Below are 26,413 nucleotides of genomic sequence, written 5' to 3'. Positions count from 1 at the left end.
CGGATGTCGTTGTTCAAGCAGGACTCCGAGTCGACCGACGACGCGATGAGGATGCCCATAGACCACACGCGACTATTGCGGTCGGTCGAAAGGGCAGCAACGCATTCGTGTTGCCTTTCCCTTCCATAATGTAACGTTAACAGCTACAGTACATAAAAATTTCAAGGTCGTCAGTGGTTTCGGCGATTTGGGTTATCGAGCTAGCAATCTCTCCACACCAGCCTCACCAAATGTGGAGGACCTTATGCTTCCAAATGGCTGCGCTGCGTGGTCATCTGGATGTCATTCGACGAGGTCACGTCCATTGTGTGTTAACATCAGTGGTAACGTCATGGCAACGTAGACCTTGGAATTCACACGCAGGAACGTACTGGTAACTTTGCACTGTTAGTTCTCCACATCTGCAAAAGTAGATACATGAAAGCATGAAGCTAAACCACAATGACTACGCAACTTAACACTAGTTCTGTGTTGCCACACTCTAGTTTGTGAACACTGGTCAAACGATCAATGCCAGACGGGACACAAGCCAACAGACTTCCTACTGCTGTACTGTGGAAATAGAAGCTCCTGATTGGCTTGGTCGAATGTGATGATAAAGATAACTGTCCGTACAAATCGCCAAATCCACGACCTAGTCATTCGTTTTCATATTATCATTAATTAAGTTTGCGAGGTACACTTCTGGTTTTGTCAGTAGTGGCTGAGGGTAATGATAAAGATGAGTTGCAAAACCTCTCTAATAAAAAAGTAATGAATATTATTACTCTGGCGACATCTCCATACAAAATTTGCTGTAACCCCTGTCGGATATTTCCGGGGTTCTCTGTAGCAGCTGAGTGTGTTTGGTGCGAACACCATGTTTCGAAACGTAAATCGAATTTGGAATACTATTAAATTTCGCGGTGTTTTTTATAATTTAATACGACGACGATATGCCACGCGTAAATGCCTCAAACAGAAACATACCACGTGAAAGTGCCCTTTCAATGGCACCACGCGCGATACACCGAAAAACAACGTGCGAAAAATTCATACCCTGCGAAGTATTCTTGTCGTCGACTTCGAGTTCCTGGCAAGAGAAGCCAGGAACTTTAAGCAAGTTCACGCGAGCACCCCCCAATACTTCACGACTCGATCTTGGAGGAATGATCGCTTGTGGTTGGCCTATATCAAGAGCGCCAAGTCATCCTCGCTTCGAAATCTGCTCATTGCACACGAAACCACAGAATGAAACCAGGGAGATTTCGCAAAGTAATCCGTGTCCGTGTTCGTAATGATTACCCTCCATATTTACTGTTAGTACAATCACGGAAACGCATGAAATTTTATAGCGGAATCAGTGAAAAGAGCAGCTATCACGGATAATCATAGAAGTAGAGGTTATCCGAACATTAGGAATGAAACGTGACCCAAAGTCATTTATCCGGATGCGCCGAAAGCGCATGCATCGAAATACGGTACGCTTATCCCCAGCTCTGACACGTATATTTTTTCTTGCACAGTATAACGTAGATTTCCAATTTAAGAGACATATTTTGGAGTCGCTGCCGGGAAATGGAAGCAGCTCGGCACTGAGAAATGGGTTTCGACTTCTGAAAACTGATAATTGAACAGGAAACGCAGGTCTTCCCAACAAACACTGAAACATCTATTTTCACAGTATCTATCATGGCCTAATGGGTGACTGCCAAATATCTCGCAAGTGCCTCTCGCAAACAAATTTGCGAGTCCGGATAACGTGTATTTTTTTAACCGACGTCGATGGGTGGCAATCGATGCACTCCACGTGGGTGGCAATCGAGGCACTCCACGACTTGGCTCGACCTGCCTTCGTTACCCGGTGAGATTGCGAGAAAATTTGTGCACGATGCCAAAGCCTTTGAAAATGTATTTCGATCATATCATATTTTACAGTGTCGATGCGAGAGGTTCGCTTGCAAATGCAATGTTTGCGAAGACGATATTTTCGTCTTCACAAAATGCGAGCGTGGTTCTATTTCAAAAATATCTCAGATTCAACCGGAAGAAAATTTGTTTTGCGAGATATTTGGCAGTCATCCAATGTCCCATTTTCTAAGCAGAAACACCTCAAAAGTAGGGGACAATTTAAGGGACATATTTTAAGCTTGATTGTAGTATTAATCCATGCATATTATTTGTGGTTAGGGTATAATATTCTGTCAGGTACATATGCAACCTCAACAGGTTATGTATTTATAGAGCCAATTAGTTAATTAATTTATATAAAACACATGGGATCATGAAGAACATTTATTTAAAGAGGTATTTCTACACAAATTTCAAGGTGGGTGATTGCCAATGTCCCTTAAATTGTCCCATGTCTCTTAAATTGGAAATCTACGTTATTTGGTCCATTTTATGCGATAAAAGACAGACAATACATTTTCTTCAAGAATATCGTTATCGAAGAAAATTGTGATTTTATTCAACAATTGAGCAAATTCTCTATTAACTTTATGCCATCAAAATTTTGAATAACCCTATATCATTGCATCTTTTCTGGACGTGTATGGATTCTTATCCCAAATCCTTGATTTGGCACGATGAACATCTTGATTTTGTCAAAATTTGTAGACGATATTCATCGGGGGAATTCGGCGAATGGGGTGTCTTAAAAATACGAACCCCGTTCCACATCAGATAGGAGAGTTTTGAAAACGCATACTCCGGGAGTACTACAAACAGAAAATGTCTGAAAACTATGCAAGGCTCAACTATCACGACAAATAAGAACTTCGTAGTAATTTGCTCAAACCGACAGTTAAAGCTGCGGGCGAAGCAACGGGCTCCCCGAGTCAAAATGTTGAAGTGAAACAAGACTAACGTTACAACATGGGTCGTCGGACTTGGGTCAAGATCTTGGTCACTTCCTGCCTCGAGGCCTCCATCTTGTCTGCCAAGGCTCGTCGTGCAGCATGGGGGCCGGCGCCATCAAACGGGCCCATGTCCACTTTGCAGTTGGAGTTGTGCTTGGGGTACGTGCCGTTGTTGAAGAACGCCGCGAGGATGTTTTCGATGCACTTGCAGGGGGTGCTGCTCGTTTCGTGGCCGAACCCGTCGCGCGTGACCAAGACGGCGTTGGTGCCCATGGTCTTGGCCAGAGCTTGCGCGCGTCGAAGAGGGGTCACGGGGTCGAGTTTATTTTGCAGGATCAAGATGGGCTGGCGCAGCGTGGAGTTCCACGGACCAGTGTACCGCTCGACGGGACGAACCTTCCAGTACCGAGCAGGGAGGGCAGGCAAAGCAAACTGTATCCCGAACAGCGGGCTCTTGCGTTTCGCCTCTCGAAGGGCGCCGTGCCAATCCTGCTCTCTCTCCGAGTCGCCGTCGTTGCCAATGTAAATGGAAAACTCCATCTTCATGCCAAGGTACGACGAGTTCGTGATCGGACACACCTCGTCCACAGGGGACGCCTCGTACGTGCCTTCCATCAAACTGTGCAGTCGATGCGCCAGGTCTAACCACTTTCCCGGTCGGTACAGAGTGTGCAAGATGTCGTCCCGAACATCTGCCGCGGTGATGACGGAGAAGTCGTCCCCCGCGGGCACGAGGAGGGGGGATTCCACCATTCCGTCCAAGAACGCACGAACGCGCTTGCCGACTTGCGCGGCGTACGCGAGAGGACACTTCAACGGCCCCGCCTTTTCGCACGCGTCGGCAAACCCGTCAAACGTCTCGTCCGCATCGACGGTGGATTCGGCCAGCAAGTTGGACGGGGGCCCCGTGTACAGAGTCGGGTCCAGCACCGAATCAATGACGAATCGACCCACGCGGTTGGGGTACATGTTGGCGTACGTGGCCCCCAGTGTCGAGCCGTACGACCAGCCAAAGTAGTTGACCACGGATTCGTTCAACGCGGCCCGAATCAGGTCCATGTCCCGCGCCACGAACGCCGTGGACAAGTACTTGAGGTACTGGCCGTCGTACTTTTCGCACCGACGCACGATAGCCTCGAGGCTGGCTCCGTATCGTGCCAAAGATTGCTCAGCCGTGGGCGAGTCGAAAGGGGGGTTGCTAAGGCTGGGCCACTCGCTCAAGGACGTGTATCCATTCTTGGTGCAGCGGGCCGGACGAGACAACCCCACGCCCCGCGGGTCAAAACCCAAGATGTCGTACTGTCCCCCGAGGTAGTTGGCGACGTCCGCCGATGCCTCGGTAGTTCCACGGCTGCCAGGTCCGCCGGGGTTAATCAAGATTGTGCCCAAGCTCTGGGTTCCATTCTCAACTCGGTATCGGCGAACGGCAATGTCAATCGTTTCGTTGACCGACGGATCCAAGTGATTCAGGGGAACTCGCAGGGATCCGCACTCGAGGCGAGGGTCTTCAGAGAACGCGCACGGCTGCCATTGAAAAAGTTCTTGCTGGGCCCCCACAACGTAGATATAGGCAAGTGAAATGGTGCCAGTGATGCGAACCATGGTGACAATTTGAAAATGGAGACTGGGCCGCACTCGTAGAAAGGCCTCTCTTTACCAGCAGTGACACGGAGATATGATTGTCGACCCCCAAATATGTCACCAATCCAGCTGCGTCCCGTCTCGACGCTCTATAACCTCAACATGGAGAACGTCATGTTCTTGATTGGCTTTACTCTGACAAAATAAAGTGACTGCCCTACTTTACATGTTAATCTTAACGTCCCCGCTTCCATGACAGATCCAGTTTGGACGCATGCTTTGCTATTAATAAGTGTTTTTCTGTGCGTTGGCCACCTCGACAACCACGTGGAACGTCATTCGTGGTCTTCAACTCAACTCCCCACTTTACTGTATTTACATAACGTTAGTGCTACAAGTACTTTAGTGAAGTGAAACCTCATACTCCACTCATATGACCTCCTTGTATACCGTACTTGCCACGTTGTCATTATTGTACTGTAACGTTACTCGGAGAAACATGCCACGACATTGGACATGTGATATACTAGTAGTATCACAAACCCATTAATAACGATTCCGCTCAAATTCTTTCTCGAGTCCCACAAAAGTTAGGGTATCCCCACCGGTAAGACTGCATAATCAGACTGAAAAATTCCGTTTTACAGTTCCTGTAAGTTTGATTTTCGTCAACCCCAGCAAACATCATATCCGGAAATTAATCCAGAAGCATAAGTTTGCTTTAAGCTTACATGTTAGGCGAAGGTGATGACGTGGACGAATACACTTGTGAGATCCTTGACTACCTTCCCGCCCTATATAGTCAATAGCAGGCCGCCATTCCAATCTGCGCCTGGATAGTAAGGCTGAAGAAGCTCGACTATGTCGGGGCTGCCTATTTCGGTCTCACAGTCAATTTACAGAATGGGGGAAAAGCTCACCCGCACTTTAGTAGATCAAGGTCGTTATACTATAGGTACTGTATATGGACTCAGCATGGACGATGCGGTGCAGAATGACGACTGTTCTAACAACTGGTTGATGGAAGTAAGGAAAATCCGTCCTTCACACCTGAGAACTTGTGTCACTGCTCAGCGAAGGTTGTGCTTTGGTTGGGCTGCCGATGGACTCGACGAGTTTAGTGAAGTGTGAGCCACGAGCGCGTTTGAAGGATCCATTTGCTCAAAGGAACGTAATTACAATAGTATTGGCTTTCCGGCTCCTCCATGACACCGATGATTGGACAAAATTATCCATTGATAGTTTATTATTGGCTACTACGTAGTAATTCGTCAAAACTGTATTTTACAGTCGAAACTGTAAATCTGGCCGATTTGGAGTCTCGCGGTAAAATTGTACAGTTTCCAGTATTTTACAGTCGCCCAGTGGGGTTGTCCAACTGTAAATAATCCGGATAGAACTGTATAATAGTCGCACCGGTGGGGATGCTATTTAAATTCGTGGAGCTTCATTATATTTCGTGACTTCGGCATTTAATGTCTTGAGAATGTCGAATTCACTCATTCTACTGTATTTCGTGGACTGCCAGTATACTGTATTTCGTGATTTGCTCACTGTCAGATAGATTCGCAAACATCCAGTATACTCGAAGAATTTTGTGATGTTCACATCAGCTCGCTCTGATTGGTCAGAAACAGTCAGCGAAACCATCATTCGCGCGCCATCATCATGAACCCCACTAAGCACATACATACTGACCTAGTAACTAGCGAATGCCAGCCACGTACAGAAAAACGTCCAGATGTCTGCATAGCATCACCGGTAGTCGGTTTGCTGATATCGGGATGTTTTTGTCGTCCATACTCGTCTATGGTGAATCTAATCGAGAACCAGTTGTGAGCAATGAAACTCTACGTGAAGACGTTGCTTAGTAATCCACTCGCTGCATTCATTGGGCCACTTTCTGGTGGAGCTACAATGAATGTGGGAGGAATTCCGAATGCAATAATATCTGAAGCATATTGCTGACCAAGTCATTCAAGGTATGTTTCTGATACCACCTAGTGTGTACTGAGTAGAGTTGATAGGAGTTGATGTGAACCATTTATTCCAAAACGCTCTCCACCTCGCAAACATGGACGACGATTTGACTGCAGCCTATAGTCGTCACTCCTACATATAACGTTATACAGTACATACACCCATTGCGTTAACATTTATGCGAAATATATTGATCGTCACGAAATATATTGGATGTTTGCGAATCTAAATGAGAAAATCACGAAATATGCTGGCAGTCTATGAAATCTAATGAGTGAATTCGACATTCCCACGACATTAAATGCCGAAGTCGCAAAATATAATGAAGCTGCACGAAATATACCAGATATTTTTCGAAATTAACCGCAAAACGGTGTAACTTACAGTTAGTATAGATCATTACTTGGCAATGCGATGTTAATGTTACTGTAACAAGCTCAGCAATGTTAAATTACAACGTGATAAGGACGAACGAACTTGAGTACAGTTGTAGGGGCGATGACGCGGTGGCGACTGACTCTTGGAGCGATTGCGGGTTTGACAAGACCCGACCAGTCCTGGCCAACAGGGTTTACATGGATTGCCCAAGTGAGGTGTTCGGATTGTGTGAAGCGCCATGGAACCATCCTCACAAAGCCTTGAGAAAGTCCTTGGCGGCTTCGTAGGACGCAAACATGACGGCGGCGTACGGCACGAGGCGCACCATGTTGGGGACGGTCCCTCGGTACAAGGCCGTCGCCCCCTCCTCTCGCACCACTTTGGCGAAGCAGTCGACCATGCCGTCGTATCGGGCGTTGGCTCCCGACCCCTGCAACTGCAAGCGCTTCTTGATCGTGTCCAACGGGTACGCGACCACTTGTGCGACGGCCCCCGCGATGCTCCCTAGCGCGAGGTGGTCCACCGTCTGCAGTTGGGTCTTGTTTTGGGGCCAGCGGCACGGTGGCCAGCGGTGGGTCATCGCATACGATTTGCCATACTCGTAGCACGCAAACTGGATGCCTTCGAATGGAATGGCTCCCACAAGTCCGGACGTACATCCGCGGTAGAACCCCCGGACGCCGTCCGCTTGCACGATGCGTCGGGCTTCGTAACGGATGGTCAGAGGCATGGGGGACACTATGAGTCGCGTCCGAAGGAGCTCCATGGGGTACACGAAGAAGGTCGCTGCCATGCCCGCAATCGCGCCGCATGTGGCTCGGCCGACGTTGGTCGGGGTGTCGTTATCCCCGTGTACCAGCATTTGCAATTGGTCAAAGAGACAGAACTTGACACCAGCGTACGGCCCAAGGCGGCAGCACCCCGCCAAGTTGCCTTTCCAAAACCCCGTAACTCCCCTCGTTTGGAGCAGGGTGCGGCACGTGGATTGGAGCGTCGTAGCCCCTTGACTTTTCACTTGAAACAAGATCTTGAGCACGTCCAGGGGCGAGGTCGTGGTGCGCGTGACACAGCCAGCAATCACCCCCGCCGCCACCGACTGCCATCCCTTGCGCGTCCCCGCGGGGCAGCAGTTGGGAGTGGTCGCCAAAATGACGCCTTGTTGGTTGTTGGTGTTGGTTTGTTGCATTTTCAATTGTGTGATATGATCGACAACAAACGTTAGCAGATTGATCTCCTGTTTTACATATCAACTTCTTTCGATAGTTGTCGCAGGCTTTTGGGGGTTGCCTTGATCTGCATATAGCAGTTGGCTCACTCGCCTATTGGCCAATCTTGCTATTCATGTTGAGGGCGTCATGGTATGTATAATGTAAAGTTAATTGCATCCAATCAAAAAGGGGCTTCGTAAGATGACAATTCGCCAGGAAAATATCGCAGAGAGGTTTCTGTCGACGACCATGAGTTGGCAACGGGGTAAACACAAAACTGACCAATGGCGACTTCAAGGCGGCGATTGGCGTGCTTAAGCTACTACTGCACATGGGCTTCAAGATGCCTTTAAGAGATGGGTACAATAGTGTTCTATTGAAAGTGGTTGCCGATCAAGTCTTTTTCGTTCGACATACTACCATAGGACATTTCAATTCGCACGCTACCGCCGAAAAATGTTCTAGAACTTGTCAGTCATATGTTGCCCGACAACGAACACGCGACATTCTAACAACGCGGCTTGACAACGCACATTCAGAGATCCTCCCACCATGAAATGCAAAACGCCTTTACAACATGTTTAGGAGGGATATATATATTTACGCGATACAGTTACTGCTAACGCTCGTGTTTGGAAGATTTCGGAAGGGAGGTAGGTTCACATGAGGTTTATTCGTCATAACAACAAAGCTGTTTCCCCAGTCATTTGTGATGGTAACTCGAAATGAACCAGGTGGGAGGGCGATGTGCTCACTTGATGAACACGGTGGCTATCAACAACGAGTGGTTGGTTAGTTGCCCCTTGTTTATTCGAATCGGAGGATCAAGTCATTGTACCGCCAGTGTAGCATGGCCGATTCTTCCGACAGCAAATTTCTTGGTCAGTTCGTATGTGGTAAACATGAAAGGGGGACACATGGAGTAGGTTTGGTAGCATCCCACGCAAAATGGACGGTTGGGCTCGGTGAAGTTTCTAGCGCGTCACCGCAACGTAGGCAACGTTGTGAAAACGATGGGCGTGGCCAAATTCCACCGGAACGTGCAGTGTGCGCGGCGGTGCCCCTCTGTACAGCGTAGGTTTGAGTTGTATGTGTATGTGCTTGTCTAATGAAGAAGCGTCCAAGTTTGGTGAGAAGACTCGTAAAGTGGGTTTGGCTACACCGTGAGCACGATGTAGGTGTACTACAGTATTGGGGCATTTCGATTTGTAAAGCGACGAGATCCCAGAAAGCGAGACATCGACGACGCTTTTCATTGACATGTGGGTTTGAGAGAACAGTGGTTGCTCAACTATCGTACAGTACAGTATTGGTGCATTCAAAAAGCTGTGGATGGTCGCTACGATTGACGCACCTCAGAAACGAGCTGGTACCAATCATGGAATTGCCACTCGCCCATTGGTTCGGCATTCATTTTGAAGTTGACTTATTCATATCTGGCGCCAAATACTACAAGAGAGAAGTCACTACATATTACATGGTCGCATGTGCATTGTCCATCATGGATTGTCGCGTATTTGTTGTACTAGTAATGTTATGGTCTGTCTTGATACAAGGTCGGAATCACCTAGTGTAACTTTAGGTATGCTCCGACGTACTACTAGTAGTATAACGTGGAAAACAAGTGAAATTCCAATCGAGGTTTTGAAATCGGGGGGCTCGAAAGCAGATGGAGTATCGTCGCTTGCGCCACTCGGAGCACTTGTGTGATTGATCTGCTATGTGGGTAGCACAAACTGAGTTGTACTTTGTGCTGGCCGCGGCACCTTGTCGAGGACGACAGAACCTTCTTTGCCGACCTTTCGATGAAGCACTGGCATGGATTGGATGCAATTTACACCAAGCTATAAATAGATAACGTTGCACCCCCCCCATGTTCGCAACTTTTCATGGCAGCTCCCGAGTGAACCAATGTGCGACGGCGAACGAGAAAACGAAAAGCAAAGCACACGCGACATGGCGTGAATGCGACAATGTTCGAAGGACGTTGAAACGTAAAGCATCGATTTGTTCGTTGTTGGTCACATCATACAATTAAAACTGCAACAAACCATGAACGCTAACAAGGTATCATTTTGGCGACCATCCCCAACTGCTGCCCCGCGGGGACGGGTGGCAGTCGGTGGCGGCGGGGGTGATTGCCGGCTGTGCCACGCGCACCACGACCTCGCCCCTGGTCGTGGGCAAGATCTTGTTTCAAGTGAAAAGTCAAGGGGTCGACACACCACGAAATAAACTCGGCCGGACTCACCACGACCAACTGATCATGGTAGGTCGTCGCAGTTCGTGGTAGTGCGGACTGTACATTATTGGTGGTTGATGGAATGTCCACCTGGCGGCCTTTCGATCCCGTAGACTAACTGTGAGCTAATATTACAGTGTATTGGTACAGTACTACTGTACTGTACATGAATTAATATAACATGACTTCACCGTCTTGATGTCAATGGGTTTTTTCAAAGTGAACTGTAACTGAACGTTCGCAGCATGTCCAACTCCTACCCAAATTCACATGCATCAGGATTTTGACCGCGCACTTCGCTCGTAGTGCTGCTGTTCCGTGGACGCAACTGGCTCAAGCCGCCGACAAAGCTGCAAAAATCATTCGCTTCGCCCATCGGCATCTCTAAACTCGACAGAGCTAGCACGCCGCATTCACGCAAATCTTGCAAGCACTCCCAATATTGTGACGCTCGCTATCATGAAAACATCCAACGCTACGTAGGTGAAGGCAGCAGCAGCTACTTTCATGCACTTCTCGGATCTGGACTGTGGAAACCCATCTCCCCCAGCGACACATATGCGTACTTCTTGGACTTGGATCCCCGCCTTCTCCTTGGTCGCGTCCTCGCGTGTCTGCGCACGAGAAATGTGTCCACGGGGGAATTCCCGGACGTCGACCGCGACGAATTGGACGCCATGTTGGACTATCTAAAGTTGAACGGCGTTCCATCGTTTCTATGGGTTCAATCCTCCTCTGATGCAAGGTTTCACGTGGATGGCTTCCACCAAGGTCGGTTTATTGCGCGCTCATGTCAGGCTACCATCCCCGTCCGACGGGACGTGCAGTAGATGCGGCTCGTGACAGGTAGCAGCTGCGGAGGAACGCCACGTTCGATAGCGTCATCGTGTTGCCTTTCACCTGCTCTTCTTGGCTGTAATGAGTTGCTCGGTCAGTCCATCCTTGCACAATCACGTCCAGTCGTCCGATTATAGATGTTATGTAACGCTGCGACGAACATGGAGAAGTCAAATCATGTACATACAGCGGTCGCTACACAGCATCCGAGCGGGCGACGTCTTGACCGCCGAACGAAGCGGTCAACCACAACTACAGACTGTACTCACAGTTAAGGTGGAGTTATTAGTGGACAATACTACTGTATATGACCAAGATCGTCAAGATCATCATGGCGACGCGGTATGATTACGGATTATTGCCACGTAAGATTACGTCATCGTCGAACTTTCGGGGCCCTTCAGAATAATTAGTCGAGAATGTTGGAAGGGACCAACATTCTCGACTAATTATTCTCCACACTGCACATGTACCAGTATTACAAGAACAAAGGTCGACGATGGATTTTGATTTGGGGTCGCGCGGCAAGAAGCTACAGAAGGAGCAGGCCGCAAGAAGAGAAGCGGCTCGCTTGAAGATGGAGAGGGAGAAGGCTCTTGTCGAGAAAACAAACCAACTTCGGGTCGAGATGGAAGTCGAAGCGCAACGTCGACGCGACGAGCTGGCGCAACAAGCGGCGGCCGTATGTGAATGTCGTCGTGCACACCATAGCGTAACACTTGGGTAGGACGAAGAGCGACGTGTGGAAGAGCAACGCATCACGGGTGGCATCGTGTACAAGAAGTCCCTTCGCGCAGTGCCGATCGCGAACGACGGCGACAAGGTCACGTTGCCCGTGTCGGCCCTGGAGGAGCTGAACCCGCAAAACGCATTGGATTTGGGTGTGTTTACGTTCGAATTGGTTGCTGGAGGCCACACCACCCATGCGAGTGTGTTGGAGTTCGTGGCCGACGAGCACACGATCGGGATTCCGCCCAAAGTTGCGCGGTCGTTGCATCTCATGGACGAGGCCGTGGACATTGCCGTGCGTTTTGTGCGGCTTGAAAAGGGTCGTGCGGTTAAACTACAGCCTCGTGGAGACGGGTTTGGTGACCGTCAAATCGATATCAAGCACCTTCTCGAACGCACGTTACATGTACGGACCGTTAACCTACACTCGTCCCCAGTTACGTAGCAAGCTCACATCCATGTCCCATATAGACCCACACTACGCTCACTGAAGGCGACATCCTCCTTGTTCGACACGGCAAAGTGACGTTTGAAGTTGCCGTCAAGGAAATCGTGCCCGAGCCCCAGGTACGTACATGATCCATATCTCGTTCTAGCTAGTATTACTAGTTACATGGTGTAGTAATACTAGTACTAGTAGTAGTCGAGACTCAATGTCATACGTATGAACATGCGTAGGTGACGATATTAAACGTGGATTTGGAAGTCGATTTGCTGCCAAGCGAAGCGATCGACCGACAGATCACGGCCAAGCAAGTTGCTGCGCAACAACTAGTAGCTGCAGAACAAGCCCAGCAACGACTCCACGAGGTTCTTTATACTTATAGTTTGGATCTATATATTTTGAAATATTGGCTAAAATATTGTGAATTCGCTATAAACGTCCAAAATTCGCATGGTTTGTCTAATCAATATTGAATTACGCTGGAGTTCTGATTGGCTGGCTATACTCTGTCTTGTTTGTAAGAGCCAATGAAATCCACTAAAAATTGGATTAGCCAATAGCGTCAATTCGTGATTCGATTCGGCGGCGAGATATTCGATTCTGGAAATTTGTACCGAATATACCACATATAATTCGAAGCATTTGGTTGTCAATTCTCAGTTTTTGCCACCTTTCCGAAAAAAAAGTCGGTTGAACCTCGTTTAGATACCTGATACATTTGATTTGGCAAAATATTGAATTTTTGCTCTTTAGCCAAATTTGCCTATTTTGGGGGATTGGTGAAATCGCCAACTAATCGAGCAAAGGATTATCATTGGCTACAAATATTGAAGGTTGCGATATGATTGGCTAAAAAGATTGATTGATGCATTGCAGTCACAAAGATACCTCTGAAACTGCGTTTTATATCAAATGTCAAAGGTCCGACGATTGTTCGGCGGTTGATTCAACCAATCACCAACGGAGGAAATCATTGAGTAGAACACACAATATGAGATACAGAAAATACTATTTTACTTTTTGCCGATTTGTTCAAAATTGCCAAAATATATTGAAGATTTTCGCCCTTGTTTTGACATCCACACTCACTGTTACTCAATAGAACTACAGTATCCGTGATAGAACATATATCTCATTTAGTATACATAGCAAAGCCTCCAACGGCAAGCAGACGCCCTCGCAAGACTGCCCCCTGAACCGCCCCTCGATGACGACGCCGGCGTCATCAAACTCATGGTTCGTACGCCCGACGGGTCGCAGCACGCGCGCCGCTTTGCCGCGTCTGATTCCGTGGCCACGCTGTACGACTTTGTCACGAGTATCACTGGCTTGGCGTCGTTTCTCATGGCAACCAACTACCCCCGTCGGGTGATCCCCCTCTCGACGTTGCCGCTCCAGGACGCCGGGTTTCGAGGTCGACAAGAAGCTGTGTTTGTCGAGCCATGCAAGGCACCAACAGCAGTGCCAGACCAAGCGGTCAATGATGTCGACATGCAAGTTGACGATGCAGCACGGGTACCTGCAGACGCCTGGGGGCACGCGCGGGCGCGATGGGAAACCATACAAGACGAGGTATTGTGCATTTCACCCATATTTGAGAGTATTTTCGCCAAATAGAGTCGATTTGATCTTGTACACATTATACTATACACAGATTAGTATATATGTGGTTTTGCCCAATGGGCCAAACGTTTGTTTATATTGGCAGAAATTCGACATGACGTGATTTGATTGGCTCGGGCGGTTCTTGAATCGATTCTCGCAACACATTTGATTCTGCTGAGGGCGGCTCCAGTTTCGAATAATCGATTGGACAATATATGACTGGGGTTTCGATCTGTCACCTGTATATCGTGTGAGTTTGTGTAGTTGGTGGTACAATTCTATGGTCGACATTGCAGTATAGATAGTTTGTCAGGTGGTTGTGATGGAGGGTAAGTATTCGAGTAGTTCGTTTGTAATGGAAAGTAATATATTGAAAATATTGTCCTTTTACCCAAAATGTGGACTTTTTGAATCGCCAAATCTATATCGATCGATTCTTTGCACTAAATTTTCAAGTTGTCCTGTGGTGATTGATATCTTACTAATCGAAGTCACATACACTAATTTGAATGACGTTGATGATGGTTTCCTGCACTCTGATTGGCTATAGACTACTTCTGCCGATGATTCTTGTGTAATACATTTGGTTGTGTCGATTCATTCTCGAGCTTAGAATAACCACAACCATATACGCGTCATATGGACTGGTGGTGTAGGCTCTGTTTACGCCCGATGTGATGCCCGTGCACGCGTTGGAGCCGGTTCTGCCAACGCAAGTCGACGGCAACAAGTGGGGCGCCCAGTTGCACGAGCTGGAAAGCATGGTATGTAGTAGTACTGTGCACGAATTGATATTTCGAGAGTGGTCACATGCTATGATGTATATATATATATATATTCTTAGGGCTTTGTGGACCGCGACTTGAACGTGCAAATTCTCGAGAAATACCAAGGCCGGTTGCTGCGCGTGGTGAATTACTTGTCGGAATTAGCAATCGAAACCTAAAATAATTATCAAGTTATGATTTTCATAACGTGATACATCGATTCGAAAGTGGACAATCGAATGACCAGACTAACCAAATCGGCACACAATCGATATATCGACCAATCAGAACACAGAACACGAATCAAGTAGCCAATCAAATCCACTCTTCGACCAAAGCAACATCGAATTAGTGTGTGACTGAAATTAGTATGAAACTGGAATATATAAAAGTCAGTTACAAAGAATCGATCGATAGATTTGGCGAATCAGCATAAAGTACAAATATTGGGGTAAAGACAGACAATAGCATAAGCCAAGTACACAACTTGTCGGCGCCTACTTGGCTTGTCGGATGGCCCGCTTGTATCAATCGATTCACCGTGAGCGAAGCCAAACTGTACCTATAATTCAACACTGTTTCACATGCTTTCAAGTCTATTATATATGTGACGATGAGTAAGCATCGTAAACGTTCACACTTGTTATTGTCGATTTGATAGTACAAATTTGGGGCAATCGAATCGTTGCGCCGACCAAACCGATCCACAATCGATCTGATTGGTTGAATTTCATTGAGAAGGTTTTAATTGGCTAATAATTTTGAGCTCAACTGAGGTAGCCAATCAAATCGATTTAAATTCCAACGAGAAACCACAACACAATGAAATTTCACTCGAAAGCACAATACGAATCGAGCATTCAACTAGGGCAGTCTTGAATTGTATGAGATTTTGGTCACAATCTTCGGCCATAGTAATGCTGGCCACGCATTCACCAAGTTCGAGCGGACCCGCTGGCGACTTGAACGTGCAACTTCGTTATACCACGACCAGGTTGCGGAATTGCAGCCGGAATCGATATCAACTTTACTGCAAAAGTTACTTAACTAATAACAGTACAGGTAGTGCATGGACAGAACATGGAGGTTGACGTAATTCGTTGAGTAACTTTGGCGATATTATTGCTGTTTAAAACATGTCGGCGATTTCTTCGAGTTCCTTGGCTTGTCGGATCGCACGTTCGTGCCCCCTCTTGAGTTCGTCGACGTTGGTGGACCACAGGGGGTGGTGCAGGATGACGTGGCACGCCTACAGGCCATTAGTTAGTTCCTCATATGACGTGCATAGGGCAGACAGACCTTGCAGCCGTGGACAAACGGGGGGCTCTGCAGAATCGGCCCCAGACAGTCGTGGTGGTACCAGTGGCCACAGTACGCTTGAAGCGGCTGTTGCCCAGAGCTGATTGCTGCGGAGGGATCCGAGGGCAAAATAGCTTGGCCGCACGTCTATTTGATTACTTTCAAGGAAATGTACACATGTATACTATATTATATTGTCCATTCAATTCGAAATTAAAGCGGCCCACCATCGATCGACCAATCAAAACACCCAGAACTCTAATCAAGTAGCCAATCAAACACACTCGTCAACAATATGAGTATTTGATTGATAGTAGCATGGACAGCGACATTCTAATTCTGTACAAAACCTAATCGATCGATGGATTCGGCAAATCAACCCAAAACTCTAACTTTAGGATGATGATGCTATTATATTACCACGCAAGTGGTCGCAGCCAAGCCCACTAGGCACTGGCTCCACAGGAATGTTTTGCACACTGGAACCAAACTCTTGACCGCCACGTCCAGCGGGGCTTGATGCAAAATTCCACCGTCTTGTGCGTAGTACATTGGGGAAATGTTGTCTCTTGGAGATGCCTAATGCGAGAGACGCCGTGTCATATATATACATGGATGTACGTACGAGTACCTTGATGACAACTTTCGGCACTTGAGCAGACTTCTTGGTGCCAGATTTCTTGACTGGAGTGGCCTAGATATATATATATATATATATACGAAGTGAGGAATACATCTCGATGAAAATGCAATTCAAGATAATTTGATGCGATGACACTGCAATACAGTACTTGTACGAAATAGAAACATGACTATCCAATCAAAAAATGCCGAAATGATATATATATCATATATATATATTATATATATGTTATATATAAATATGATGCAAGTAGTTAATCGAGACGTACCTCGTCCTCAATTGCGTCCACAAGTCGAAGCGGCTTCTTCAACGGATTAGACGCAAACAGCGCTTGGTCGGCCGTGTAGCCCTAGACGCCACACATGCGTATGTTGACATATTCAAGTATGACTACTACTAGTAGTAATACTACTACCCGCTCGTACGAGTAGTACTACTACTTGGACTCAAAAGTTACCTGAACAATCCGCGCCACCATGTCGTTGGCTTGCTTGACAACCAATGCAACAATCGACGCTATAAAAGCTAATTTAGTACAGAGTTATAGTGTTTTGAGTGTACCTGGCAAGTTGGACTCGTCGCACGACACTGCAATGGGCGAGTCTGGGTAATGATCGTCCAGTTTAATGTTGGCCTAATAATAAACAGCATATGCAACGTGACACGGAGATGCGATGACGTGTGTGTACGTACGTGGAAGACGTAGCCGCGGTGTCGCAGGAGTAGCTTTACACGACCTGCGCGCTCGTTGAGTTTGATTTCGCCCCCGTTTTGCTCGGCCAGTAGTCTCAACTGCCGCACTTCGTCGTTGGCGTACAGCAACTTGTTGTCGGCAAGTGAGGATTGGATCAGCTCGACCACGGCTTGGACTTGAGGCTGGCCCAACTTGGCTAGCTCCGAGGCCTGCCCCATGGTCACACACACATGCAAGTGACTGGAGCCACGTACCTTTGCATCGACAAACTTGGTCAGCCGACGCAATGCCACGTCCGGCAATGTGTCGCTCATGAGCTCAATCACGAGCTCTTCGTTGGGGTAGTTGTCCGGGAAGCGCAACCGCAGGCGCAGTTTCCGATATCGTGTGTACCTACAAGCAGACAGCTATGAGATTCAGCTTGGGACCATGCAAAACCATACTGAATGGACGCTTGGAGCTGCTCTGGGCTGCATGATTCAATCGCCGATGCTGGCATGAGCTTTTGGAACGCGGCGACTTCGTCTTGGCGGTTCATTCTGATTGCGTACTGCTGCTTCAAGTTTTGCTCACTGCCATCAATAATCACGAACAAGTACGAAGCCATACTATTAATACTATACAAACACATTAAAACAAATCACAAAATATGTTATATGTATCTTTGTATGTAATGATCATAGTATTTTAAACTACGTATGTCTTGCTGAATTAAATTATGTCCATGTCGAACTTAGAGAAACCGGGACCCAAACAACTCCATCAGCGTGACCTTTGGCACGAGGTCCTGACGAGTGCCCCCAAGCTCCTGGTTCGTCGTGTTCGACTCCACCAGCCCTTGGGATCGCCACTTGAGCAGCAGCTCGTCCACGTCACGGATATCTTCCAGACCTTGGCTATGACGCGGTGACGGTGGCGCGCAGTACGCGATGTACTTGATGTTCTGCCATTCGTCGGGAGTGTAGTGGTGGGCCGACAGGTGGCCATTGTCAAGGCAAAAGCTCGGTATGATGTCTAGTAGGCGTTGCATGAGCCGCACAAGGTCTGGGTAGGTTGCGCTCAGGTGCGTGCTGAACGTGGCACCGTCCGTTGAGGCTGCGTTGGACACATTCGACAGGCGACCTTCGACGAACGCCATCACGTCACTCGCCAACGACAGCGTTCGCGGTGGTTCTTGAAAGAATTTGGAGTAATAAAACACGGCTACGTCGCCTAGCGCTTGTGTCGTCAGTTTGGTTCGTCGCGAGTGTAGCGCTACGTGCCCTTGAAACTCTGGATGCAGCACATACGCCAGCACCATCAGTGGCTGCTCCAGTGTTAGCCAGTGGCGTTCCAGCTCCCGCTCCAACTTGAGCTGCAGCAGCGTGGTGCGGTTGAGGCCTTGGTTTCGTAGATACACGTCTCCCAAAAGGTGCACCGTGTGGGCCAAACTGAGTGTATTGACTCGCGCAAGGCCATTGGCTAAGCTGAGTGACGACAAGAGCGACCCGACACTGTCTAGTTGGTGCCAGAAATCCAATTCCAGCGGATAATGATGCGACCGCTGTTGGTTCACAAGGTGCAGCCACGGCGCCCAATTGGACCACAGACAACTAGTCGGCAACGGAGCCAACGTTAGCGCCATCCGTAACACCCGCGTGACCATGTCATCTTGCAAGACGGAGTGCATGATGGAGTAAAATATAGGTCCCACACTCTGGTGGCAATACACGTGGGAAACCGACGGATGGGTTGAGATCATCGTCACGCTGCTGCTGGGCAAGGGGGACCACGGTAGAACTATCGCCACAACGGTGTCCGCATTCTGGTTGATGCGAGCGATGGCAACTGACGCCAAGTCGCGATCCTGACAGGTCCACGTCAGCGTCTCTTGGCCGGGCATCCACTGAGGAACGGTCACACGGTGTGCATCGATAAGCCACGCAACATAGCTGGTAGTTACTTGGTCTGTCGTGGTGGTGGTGGGGGCTGGAGGAAGCGCTTCGATGATCAGTGTTTGCCTTGAACTGGCGCGTTGCTCGTTTTCAAGTCGACGTTGGACTCTGTGCAAGATGGAGGTTGATAGATCGTGGGAAGAGGGCAACCGCGACTGAACCATCACTTGCATGTGCTTGGACTCGACCCACGAAAAGGGCAAATTGTGCTCGATTGTAAAGTGTATCAGCGCTTCGTTTTTGGGGGGGTCAACATCGCGTGGAGATGCGGGTGGAGTGCCCGAGATTTGCAGATCTTCATCACGTGCTTCGTCGTCCTCGTCGTTCGAGAATGCAATGTCGTCCATGACGTTGCGAAGGTGGTGCATGTGATGGCAGTTGGCCAAATGCGTTTGCATGTTGTGTTTCCGACCCAAGATGATCTTGGGCTCGGGGTGCTGGTCCGGGTTGGCCGCGTGGGCTTCGGTGCACGACTTGCACTTGGCGAAGTGGTACATGCTGCCCGGTTGCCGGTCCAGCTGGACGAAGAACTCCCACTCGGACAGCGACTTGGACGCGGTTGGTTTCGCCGCTTTGTCGGGCAAGTTGCCGGTAAAGTGCTGGCATTGAGCCAGATGGCGACGCATGCTTTCTTTGCGTCCGGTAAACACATCGGGCGGCGTCGGTCTCGTCTTGGTGTCGTACGCGTCGGCGCAGTATTTGCACACGACGGGGAAGTAGTTTGTGTTTCCAATGTACCTATGCCCGAGCATGAGGATGGATCGATGGACGGGTTGTTAAGAACGGTGTTGCGGTCGTCGAGGACTGTTGGTTGCGTACCCTTCCTTTTCGAGGCGGTGAAAGTGTGCCCATTCAGCAATTGCGCAGTGGACACCTCGCTTTCCTGCACGTCGCTTCACGATGGGGTTGGACGGCATGGGAGTTGCATGGATGCAATGTGCCAGGTGCGCCTTCATCACACTGCGACGACCGACCAATGGAAGCAGCGTCTGTTCTGCATCGGTGGTGGACGCAGCAGCTGCAGCTGTGGGCACTGGCATGGTGTCGACGAAATCGTGCATTGCTTTGGCTGGAGGTTGGTTGGTTGTTGACTGGTCGCCGGCGGCAGCAGCCATTGCCGCCAGCACGCAGTGGCGGCAGTAGACCCACCAGTAGCTCGTGCTGGCTTTGTGGGACGTCTTGACAAAGTGGGCCCACTCCGTGAGGGACGACGTTCGTCCCATGGCACCGACGTGACAAATCAGCAAGTGCGCGCATTGTTCCTTTGATTTTCATTCAAGCTGAGACATGCATATGGCTTGGACAATCCGGATAATGGTGGCCCTTCGGATATCCGGATAACGACATTCATCATATCACACATGTCTCCAAGATGTCATGGCTATGACGAAAATTAATGTCCAGGCGCCCGCAGGCGACAACCTTGAGGCCCCGCTGGCGCGCCTCCAGGTTCGCCAAGGACAGTCACGCCTCAAACAAGTAGTGCGCGGGCATATCTAAGACGTCTTGGGCAAAGGCAAGGACACACACACGCATGAGAGTTTCTACCAGGAGTACCGTTGTTTGCATTGTCATACTGGTGACAAAATCGATAGTATTTGACTGTGGTGATGTGGACGTGTCAACTTTGATTATGCACCGTCTCCACGTAATCTCCATCTAAATGTCTGGCTGCTCGGTCGAACGCCATTGATAATGTGACTACACTGGGACATGCGCCGAAATCCTTTTAAAAACTTTGATTGGTCCCAACCAACCCACTAACCACTGAATTGCCAGGCTGCACCTCCATGTTAGATCGATAACATCATGTTATGTACCACGTTACTTTCCGACATCACATAGAGCACAAGCAGTAGTTGGCCACAATTCGACTACCTTAAAGTTACCTTCGACGCCGACGGTAACGCATTGAGTCCAAGGATAGCGTTACACAGGAAGCCTATCAATAACGATGAGTTGCATCACTACTTACCAGGTTAATTCGATGACATATACGAGTTGGCCAAGGTCATGTTCTGGTATAAGGCGACTGTGGCAATTTGTACTGGTACTAACGTGAAGTGAACTTACACTGTATCACATATATATTTGACTGGACAAGAAAGAATTCATCGATTCTTCGGAGGTCATATTAATTAAAACAAAACACCCAAAGGGGTCCGACATGTCTATGCACTCTATCGCAGACCACCACACCTACTACTAGTATTACTAGCGGCAAAACTAGTAATCGTCCGTCGCCCAGCAAAAACGCCGATACCATGTAGTATATGAGGCATATTCACACCGTCACACATTTTGGGTTGAATCTGGTCCTATCTAAAAAACTCGGGCACTTCAGTCTGCAGGACGTCGCTGTCGTCGGCACTAGTTGCCCCCAGCATCATTGGCGGGCCACGCCACAGCTGCCTCGGGTGCACGAGCAAATCCGGGCGCCATCCGCTGCCGTACATTTGCATGCCGTTCGCAAACAAGCCGTCGATGCGCTCGACGTGGGCGACAATGTCCTCGGCGTGCACGTCGTCGGTCCGGTTGTACTCGGCGCTCTGCCATGCTTCGTAGAACACGTCCACGAGCGCCTGCCTCGCGCCTTGAAACGCCTGCTTCATCTCGGCCAAGTTGTCTGCTGTGACACTGCGTGCGACATTATTGGACTCGTTCAGGGGGTCCACAACGTTGCACGCGCGCACTTGAAACGGCAGCAGCGGCGATGGCTTTGTATCTGATCGAGTAGTGCTAACTTGATCGACTTTGGCTTTGAGCTGTGCGACAAAGTCGGGGTCGATCAGGAACCCGTTGTGGGGGGGGGGGTTGGCATGACTCGTTCCTGCGCCGACGTTTATATTGTTGTTGAGCGAAGCAATCGGAACAGCCCCAAACAAACTCACGGCGTGGTACTGCCAGTCAAAGTCGGCAAACAAGTGGAGAAACTCCATCAGCCCCTGCAATGGATGCACAATGCGCTTGCCATACAGGTTGAAGATGCACATGACCATCGTGTTGAGCGCAAACGTCGAGAGTGCCCCGGATACAGCCCCCAAGATGTTGCTTCGACCGGGGGGGCCGAGCATGAACCGGCAGCTGTCGTACATGGCCCACGCCTTGATCAAAATCAAAGTTCGTTTAAACAGGTGATGCTGGCCCACGCGGACGTCCATTTCGTGGAGCAGGGCCAACGCCCCCAGCGCCCCAAAGCGATTCGCGGTAAAGTCGATCGATACATTGTCTATCGTACACTTGACCACGCGCACTTCGGCGTTGATAAACGTCACGTTGCGCACGGTGCAGTTCAAATTGGGGGTTGGAGCAGCCATCGACGATGGCAAAAATGTGCTGTCGACGGCGGCGGGCGTCGCGGCGCCAATCAGCGCTTGGGTCACGGCAAGATGCCACGTGGCAGCCGCGTCCGGCACTTCCAGACACACGTCAATGTCGGAATCCGGCAGGTACGTTTTGAGCGGGTACGACCCCGACGGCGTGATCGAATACGAGCACTGGCCCTGGTCCAATATGTGACGGAGGTACCGCAGCAGCTTGGCGCGCACATGTTCCGATTCCAAGGTCGGACCAAACGCTTGGTTGATCATCGCATCGACTTGGCGGAGGGCGGGACAGCCCAGGATCGACGGGTTGAGTGGCCGCATACACCGCTCCATGCCTTGCAATTTGTGCGCAAACGGTACCGACAGATTGTACGTGGGCGCAGGTGTTGCCTGCATCCGCTCCAGTTCCTTGCGACACCGCGTGTACTGCAGCTGCATGGCCTCGAGCTGCGCTTGGAGCATCAACACATGGGGATGGTCGGCCTCTTTCGGGTCGTTGCTGCCTTGGGGTATCCTCGCGACAGGAGATGATTTGAACGAGTTGTTGGTACGAGGAGAAGCCGCCGCCTTGATCATCTTGTCGGGGGTTGTGGGCGCGGAATTCGACTGGGGGGACGGCGCTCCCTTTGGTTCCTTGGACGTTCGTGGCGTGGGTAAAGGGGACGGCGTAGCGGCATCTGCTGCTGCATCGTGTTCGTCCACATCGTCCGCGGCTACCTTGGTGGTTTCAACCGCCTTGCCATTGTCGTCGTTGGATGGCGGGGGTTGGTTCTGCAGCAGCTCGACCAACGCTTTGGCGGCGTTGATTTCGTCGCCCAGCTGGTCGTGCATTTGCTTGCGCGAGGCGCGGACAATCGCGTCGTTGATCGCGTGCAGTTGCCGCCTCACGCATGCATCCACGAGATCCTGTCGCAGCTTTTCGAGCTGCTTTTTCCGTTTTTTTAAGTACCGTTCGTCCAAGAGGATGTCAGAGGACAAGGACGGGGGAGACGTTTGTTTCGAGTCGCCGTGGAAATCTATCGGCTCGTCGTCGTCCATAGAGCCAGTGTCGTCGGCAAGAAGGCCGGTGCCCGTCGCCAGGTCCCCGCCGGCGGCAGGACGGACGTCCGTCGACGGAGACGTGGTGGCGACTGGGACCGGGGGGTTGGTGGCAGCCCCCGACGGTGAAGGCGGGGGCTCACTCCCAGACAAATCGGCCTTGTCTTCGTGCCCCGTGAGCGAAAAGTGAAATACCAAATTCGACGATACACTGGGTGGCCTGCGTTGATCTTTGAGTCCATTGCCGCCATCGGCTTCTTCCATGCTTTCACAAGCTTCGTCACGAGTGTACATGGGGGTTATCGGATGACTCGGTTGGCCGGGGGTAGGTAGGGGGCGTCGGGTACTCGGAGGCGTAGGGGGTTTGGCAACCACAACAGACGGAGTTGGTGCTGATGTCGGCTGTGGAGACGAAGAAGCAGGTGTTGATGTCGTGATCACCGTGGGCGTCGAGTCACTTCGTTGCAGCGACTCGCTCGACTGTGTCGGTGGTTGTGGTGGAGATAATAGAGGGCCAGACTCGTCGGCTATCGGTCGAGTCTGCGTCTGCTGCTTGGCGCCCCCCTTCTTCTTCTTCTTCTTTTTCTTGTCGGCACTACTGTGTGCGTCCTTGGTCGAGTTGGGGTTGGTACTCGCACTGGTACTACTACTACTGGTACTCGTGTCACCATGTTGCATGAGCCACTCGCACGCGGCCGCGGAAATCTCGGCTTGCGCCTTTTCTTCCACATCCTTTGCGACCTGGAGCTCCATCTGCGCGTCCAAGTGGCTTGGCGCCACCGACAAGATGCGCTGGTAGTCGGTCATCGCTTCCTTCACCCCCACCACCTTGGCGCTGCCCTTCCACGTCATGTACAGACGCGCTCGACAGAGCAGCGCGCGCAGGGCAATGTCCGTGGGGCTACTCTGGCGAACAGATAGATGCCGACTGGCCGACAACCCAAACGACTGGAGGACGACCGCCGACGTCGTCGTGTCTTCCACCAACGGACTGCTAAATGCCGACGACGACGGCAGCGGTTGTAGCCTCGAGGTGGTGGCGGCATCCCCGTCCTTGCTTTGGGCGATCAGCGCGTAGCTGTACATTTCAACGATCGCACTCAAGTCTTCAACAGCCTGCTCGATCGAGTGGTTCTCCACATGCAGCTGCGCACGGGCAAAGTAGGCTTCGTGGGCGTTCGTCGACAGCTCAATGACCCGCGTGACTTGGTTGATGGCGCGCGCGCGGGGTACCATCGACAGAAGCGCGTCCTGGTGTTTGAAGACCATCGCCCGAAGCAACAGCAGCGGCGCGCTCGTCGGCTCCTTGGCCAGCGCTGCGTTCACGTCCACCAGTGCGTTGTGGTAGTCGCCGACGCGAAGGTACCCTTGGCCCCGCATCTCGAGCAGTCCGACCGATTCCGGATCGAGTTGCAGCGCCATGCTCACGTCTTTGATTGCGCGGTGGACGTAGCTCTTGGCCGCGTGGCTCTGGTTGGGCGACGTGTGCTGGACGTGCAGCGCGGACTCGCGGTCGACTGCAAACACGGCCATCGCATCGTCCTCCTTGGCCACGCCGGCCTCGGACTCGGCGGCGGCCGCGTCCGCCATATACGTGCGCTCTTCGTCGTCGGCGAGCTGCAGCAGCATGTGCGCACGCCCAAGCCACGACTCGAGACGGACATCGCGGTGCCCCGACTTGCGTTCGAGTCCGATCACACTGTCATAGTCGTGCAGTGCTAAATCAAACTTGTGGAGGCCGGCAAACACTTGGGCGCGCTCAAATAGCGCAACGCCGGACCTCGGATCGAGCTCCACCGATATGGTAAAGTCGTCTAGCGCTTGCGCGAGGCTGTTCATGGCCATAAACACGCGGCCCCGTGCAATGTGCATGTCCTTGGACTTGCTGGGGGTGGTGCTGTGATCGATCGCTTGGCCATAGTCGGCCACGGCGTCGACGTACTTGTGCAGTTTCTCAAATGCTTTGGCGCGTTTCGCGTAAATGTCGGCGTTGGCTGGGGTCATGTGGATCACGGTCGAGAAGTCGTCGATGGCGGGCTGGAATCGACCCGTGTTCATGTAGCAGTCGCCCCGGTAAATGTACGCCTTGAGCTTGTTGGGCGAGATCGTGATTGCTTCCGAGAATTCGGACACGGCGCGCTTGAAGTCCTTCTTTTCCACGTGCTTCTTGCCTCGATTGAACGCTTCTTCGTACTGAAAGCCTTCGTTGGTCGTAGAAGGTGACATGTGGTGGTGAGAATGGTGGGAATGGTGGTGGTGATGGTGATGGCTGGATGTCGTCGCATGCCGCAACAGACCGCCGCCGCTGTTTGTGCCGTTGCTGCTACTCGACGATGGATACAATCCGTTGAGCGACGACGACGAAGAAACATTGCTTTTTCTCGCAGCTACAAGAATTGGTAAGTTCACAAAGCAGGGTATACTACTCCAGGGTTCGTACCCGAAGTGGCGCCAAGCAGTTGGCCCACCATGCTCGTGTGATCTTGGTATGAAAATGGCTGCCGCTTGCGCACTACGACACATACACAAGAATTCGTCATTGGTTTTGACATCCATACATATGGCGGCGAGGTTATACTTGTGGAGATGGCGGCGGTGGCATCAGGTGTCGTTGTTGCGGCTGCCGCGTTGTACGTGCCGTTCACGGTCGGTTGTGCCGAGTGCTTTCGGTCGTTGAGGTTCCTGTACTTGAGTATTGCATGTTGCAATGGCTTTTCCTCCATGATGAAGATGTAGAGTCAATGGATGCAGTGCCCTTCTCTTCGCCACCGGTCCTCGGCTGTTGTCGCTTCAAGCGTTATCCCCTATACAACCTTATATTTCCACACAACCTGAATTGGAATGCACCATCCGCTTTAGAGTATTTG

At 50.4% G+C, this 26,413-nt stretch overlaps 7 protein-coding genes across 11 annotated transcripts; 2 read left to right on the top strand and 5 right to left on the bottom strand.

The window, feature by feature from the left end:
* Positions 1 to 2,849: 2,849 nt before the first annotated feature.
* On the bottom strand, positions 2,850 to 4,442 carry H257_03375 (hypothetical protein; the record flags this gene model as incomplete). The annotated part of the gene is made up of 1 exon (XM_009827407.1): positions 2,850 to 4,442. One exon carries the CDS (start codon positions 4,440 to 4,442, stop codon positions 2,850 to 2,852), a length of 1,593 nt encoding a protein of 530 aa, XP_009825709.1.
* A 2,399-nt stretch (positions 4,443 to 6,841) lies between these two features.
* Positions 6,842 to 7,965, bottom strand: H257_03374 (hypothetical protein; the record flags this gene model as incomplete). The annotated part of the gene is made up of 1 exon (XM_009827406.1): positions 6,842 to 7,965. The coding sequence occupies one exon, from the start codon at positions 7,963 to 7,965 to the stop codon at positions 7,030 to 7,032; it is 936 nt and encodes a 311-aa protein (XP_009825708.1). The 3' UTR covers positions 6,842 to 7,029.
* A 2,074-nt stretch (positions 7,966 to 10,039) lies between these two features.
* On the top strand, positions 10,040 to 11,059 carry H257_03373 (hypothetical protein; the record flags this gene model as incomplete). Its single annotated transcript, XM_009827405.1, has 3 exons — positions 10,040 to 10,054; positions 10,107 to 10,269; positions 10,536 to 11,059. The coding sequence occupies 3 exons, from the start codon at positions 10,040 to 10,042 to the stop codon at positions 11,057 to 11,059; spliced, it is 702 nt and encodes a 233-aa protein (XP_009825707.1).
* A 488-nt stretch (positions 11,060 to 11,547) lies between these two features.
* Positions 11,548 to 14,854, top strand: H257_03372 (hypothetical protein). 3 transcript variants are annotated; one of them, XM_009827403.1, is made up of 7 exons: positions 11,548 to 11,748; positions 11,794 to 12,201; positions 12,267 to 12,362; positions 12,474 to 12,605; positions 13,390 to 13,812; positions 14,502 to 14,609; positions 14,690 to 14,854. In XM_009827403.1, the coding sequence occupies exons 1-7, from the start codon at positions 11,566 to 11,568 to the stop codon at positions 14,789 to 14,791; spliced, it is 1,452 nt and encodes a 483-aa protein (XP_009825705.1). In that variant the 5' UTR covers positions 11,548 to 11,565; the 3' UTR covers positions 14,792 to 14,854. The 3 variants fall into 3 exon arrangements, with proteins under 3 accessions (XP_009825705.1, XP_009825704.1, XP_009825706.1); XM_009827402.1 differs by having other exon boundaries at positions 14,502 to 14,854; XM_009827404.1 differs by lacking the exons at positions 14,502 to 14,609; positions 14,690 to 14,854 and having other exon boundaries at positions 13,390 to 13,998.
* Positions 14,855 to 15,693: 839 nt separating this feature from the next.
* On the bottom strand, positions 15,694 to 17,811 carry H257_03371. Of its 2 annotated transcripts, XM_009827400.1 has the most exons (10): positions 17,692 to 17,811; positions 17,503 to 17,641; positions 17,248 to 17,457; positions 17,116 to 17,188; positions 17,012 to 17,070; positions 16,823 to 16,903; positions 16,543 to 16,605; positions 16,332 to 16,490; positions 15,912 to 16,058; positions 15,694 to 15,861 (listed from the first exon to the last, which is right to left on the bottom strand). In XM_009827400.1, the coding sequence occupies exons 1-10, from the start codon at positions 17,784 to 17,786 to the stop codon at positions 15,742 to 15,744; spliced, it is 1,146 nt and encodes a 381-aa protein (XP_009825702.1). In that variant the 5' UTR covers positions 17,787 to 17,811; the 3' UTR covers positions 15,694 to 15,741. The 2 variants fall into 2 exon arrangements, with proteins under 2 accessions (XP_009825702.1, XP_009825703.1); XM_009827401.1 differs by lacking the exons at positions 15,694 to 15,861; positions 15,912 to 16,058 and having other exon boundaries at positions 16,268 to 16,490.
* Positions 17,812 to 17,909: 98 nt separating this feature from the next.
* Positions 17,910 to 20,417, bottom strand: H257_03370 (hypothetical protein). The gene is made up of 2 exons (XM_009827399.1): positions 20,002 to 20,417; positions 17,910 to 19,920 (listed from the first exon to the last, which is right to left on the bottom strand). The coding sequence occupies exons 1-2, from the start codon at positions 20,403 to 20,405 to the stop codon at positions 17,982 to 17,984; spliced, it is 2,343 nt and encodes a 780-aa protein (XP_009825701.1). The 5' UTR covers positions 20,406 to 20,417; the 3' UTR covers positions 17,910 to 17,981.
* An 878-nt stretch (positions 20,418 to 21,295) lies between these two features.
* H257_03369 lies at positions 21,296 to 26,369 on the bottom strand. 2 transcript variants are annotated; one of them, XM_009827397.1, is made up of 3 exons: positions 26,125 to 26,369; positions 25,987 to 26,058; positions 21,296 to 25,933 (listed from the first exon to the last, which is right to left on the bottom strand). In XM_009827397.1, the coding sequence occupies exons 1-3, from the start codon at positions 26,267 to 26,269 to the stop codon at positions 21,501 to 21,503; spliced, it is 4,650 nt and encodes a 1,549-aa protein (XP_009825699.1). In that variant the 5' UTR covers positions 26,270 to 26,369; the 3' UTR covers positions 21,296 to 21,500. The 2 variants fall into 2 exon arrangements, with proteins under 2 accessions (XP_009825699.1, XP_009825700.1); XM_009827398.1 differs by lacking the exon at positions 26,125 to 26,369 and having other exon boundaries at positions 25,987 to 26,082.
* Between the last annotated feature and the right edge of the window lie 44 nt (positions 26,370 to 26,413).

Source organism: Aphanomyces astaci, assembly GCF_000520075.1.
Source record: "Aphanomyces astaci strain APO3 unplaced genomic scaffold supercont1.6, whole genome shotgun sequence".
Taxonomy (NCBI): Eukaryota; Oomycota; class Saprolegniomycetes; order Saprolegniales; family Verrucalvaceae; genus Aphanomyces; species Aphanomyces astaci.
Note: the sequence above shows the minus strand (reverse complement) of the source record. Positions and strands in the feature narration are given on the sequence as shown.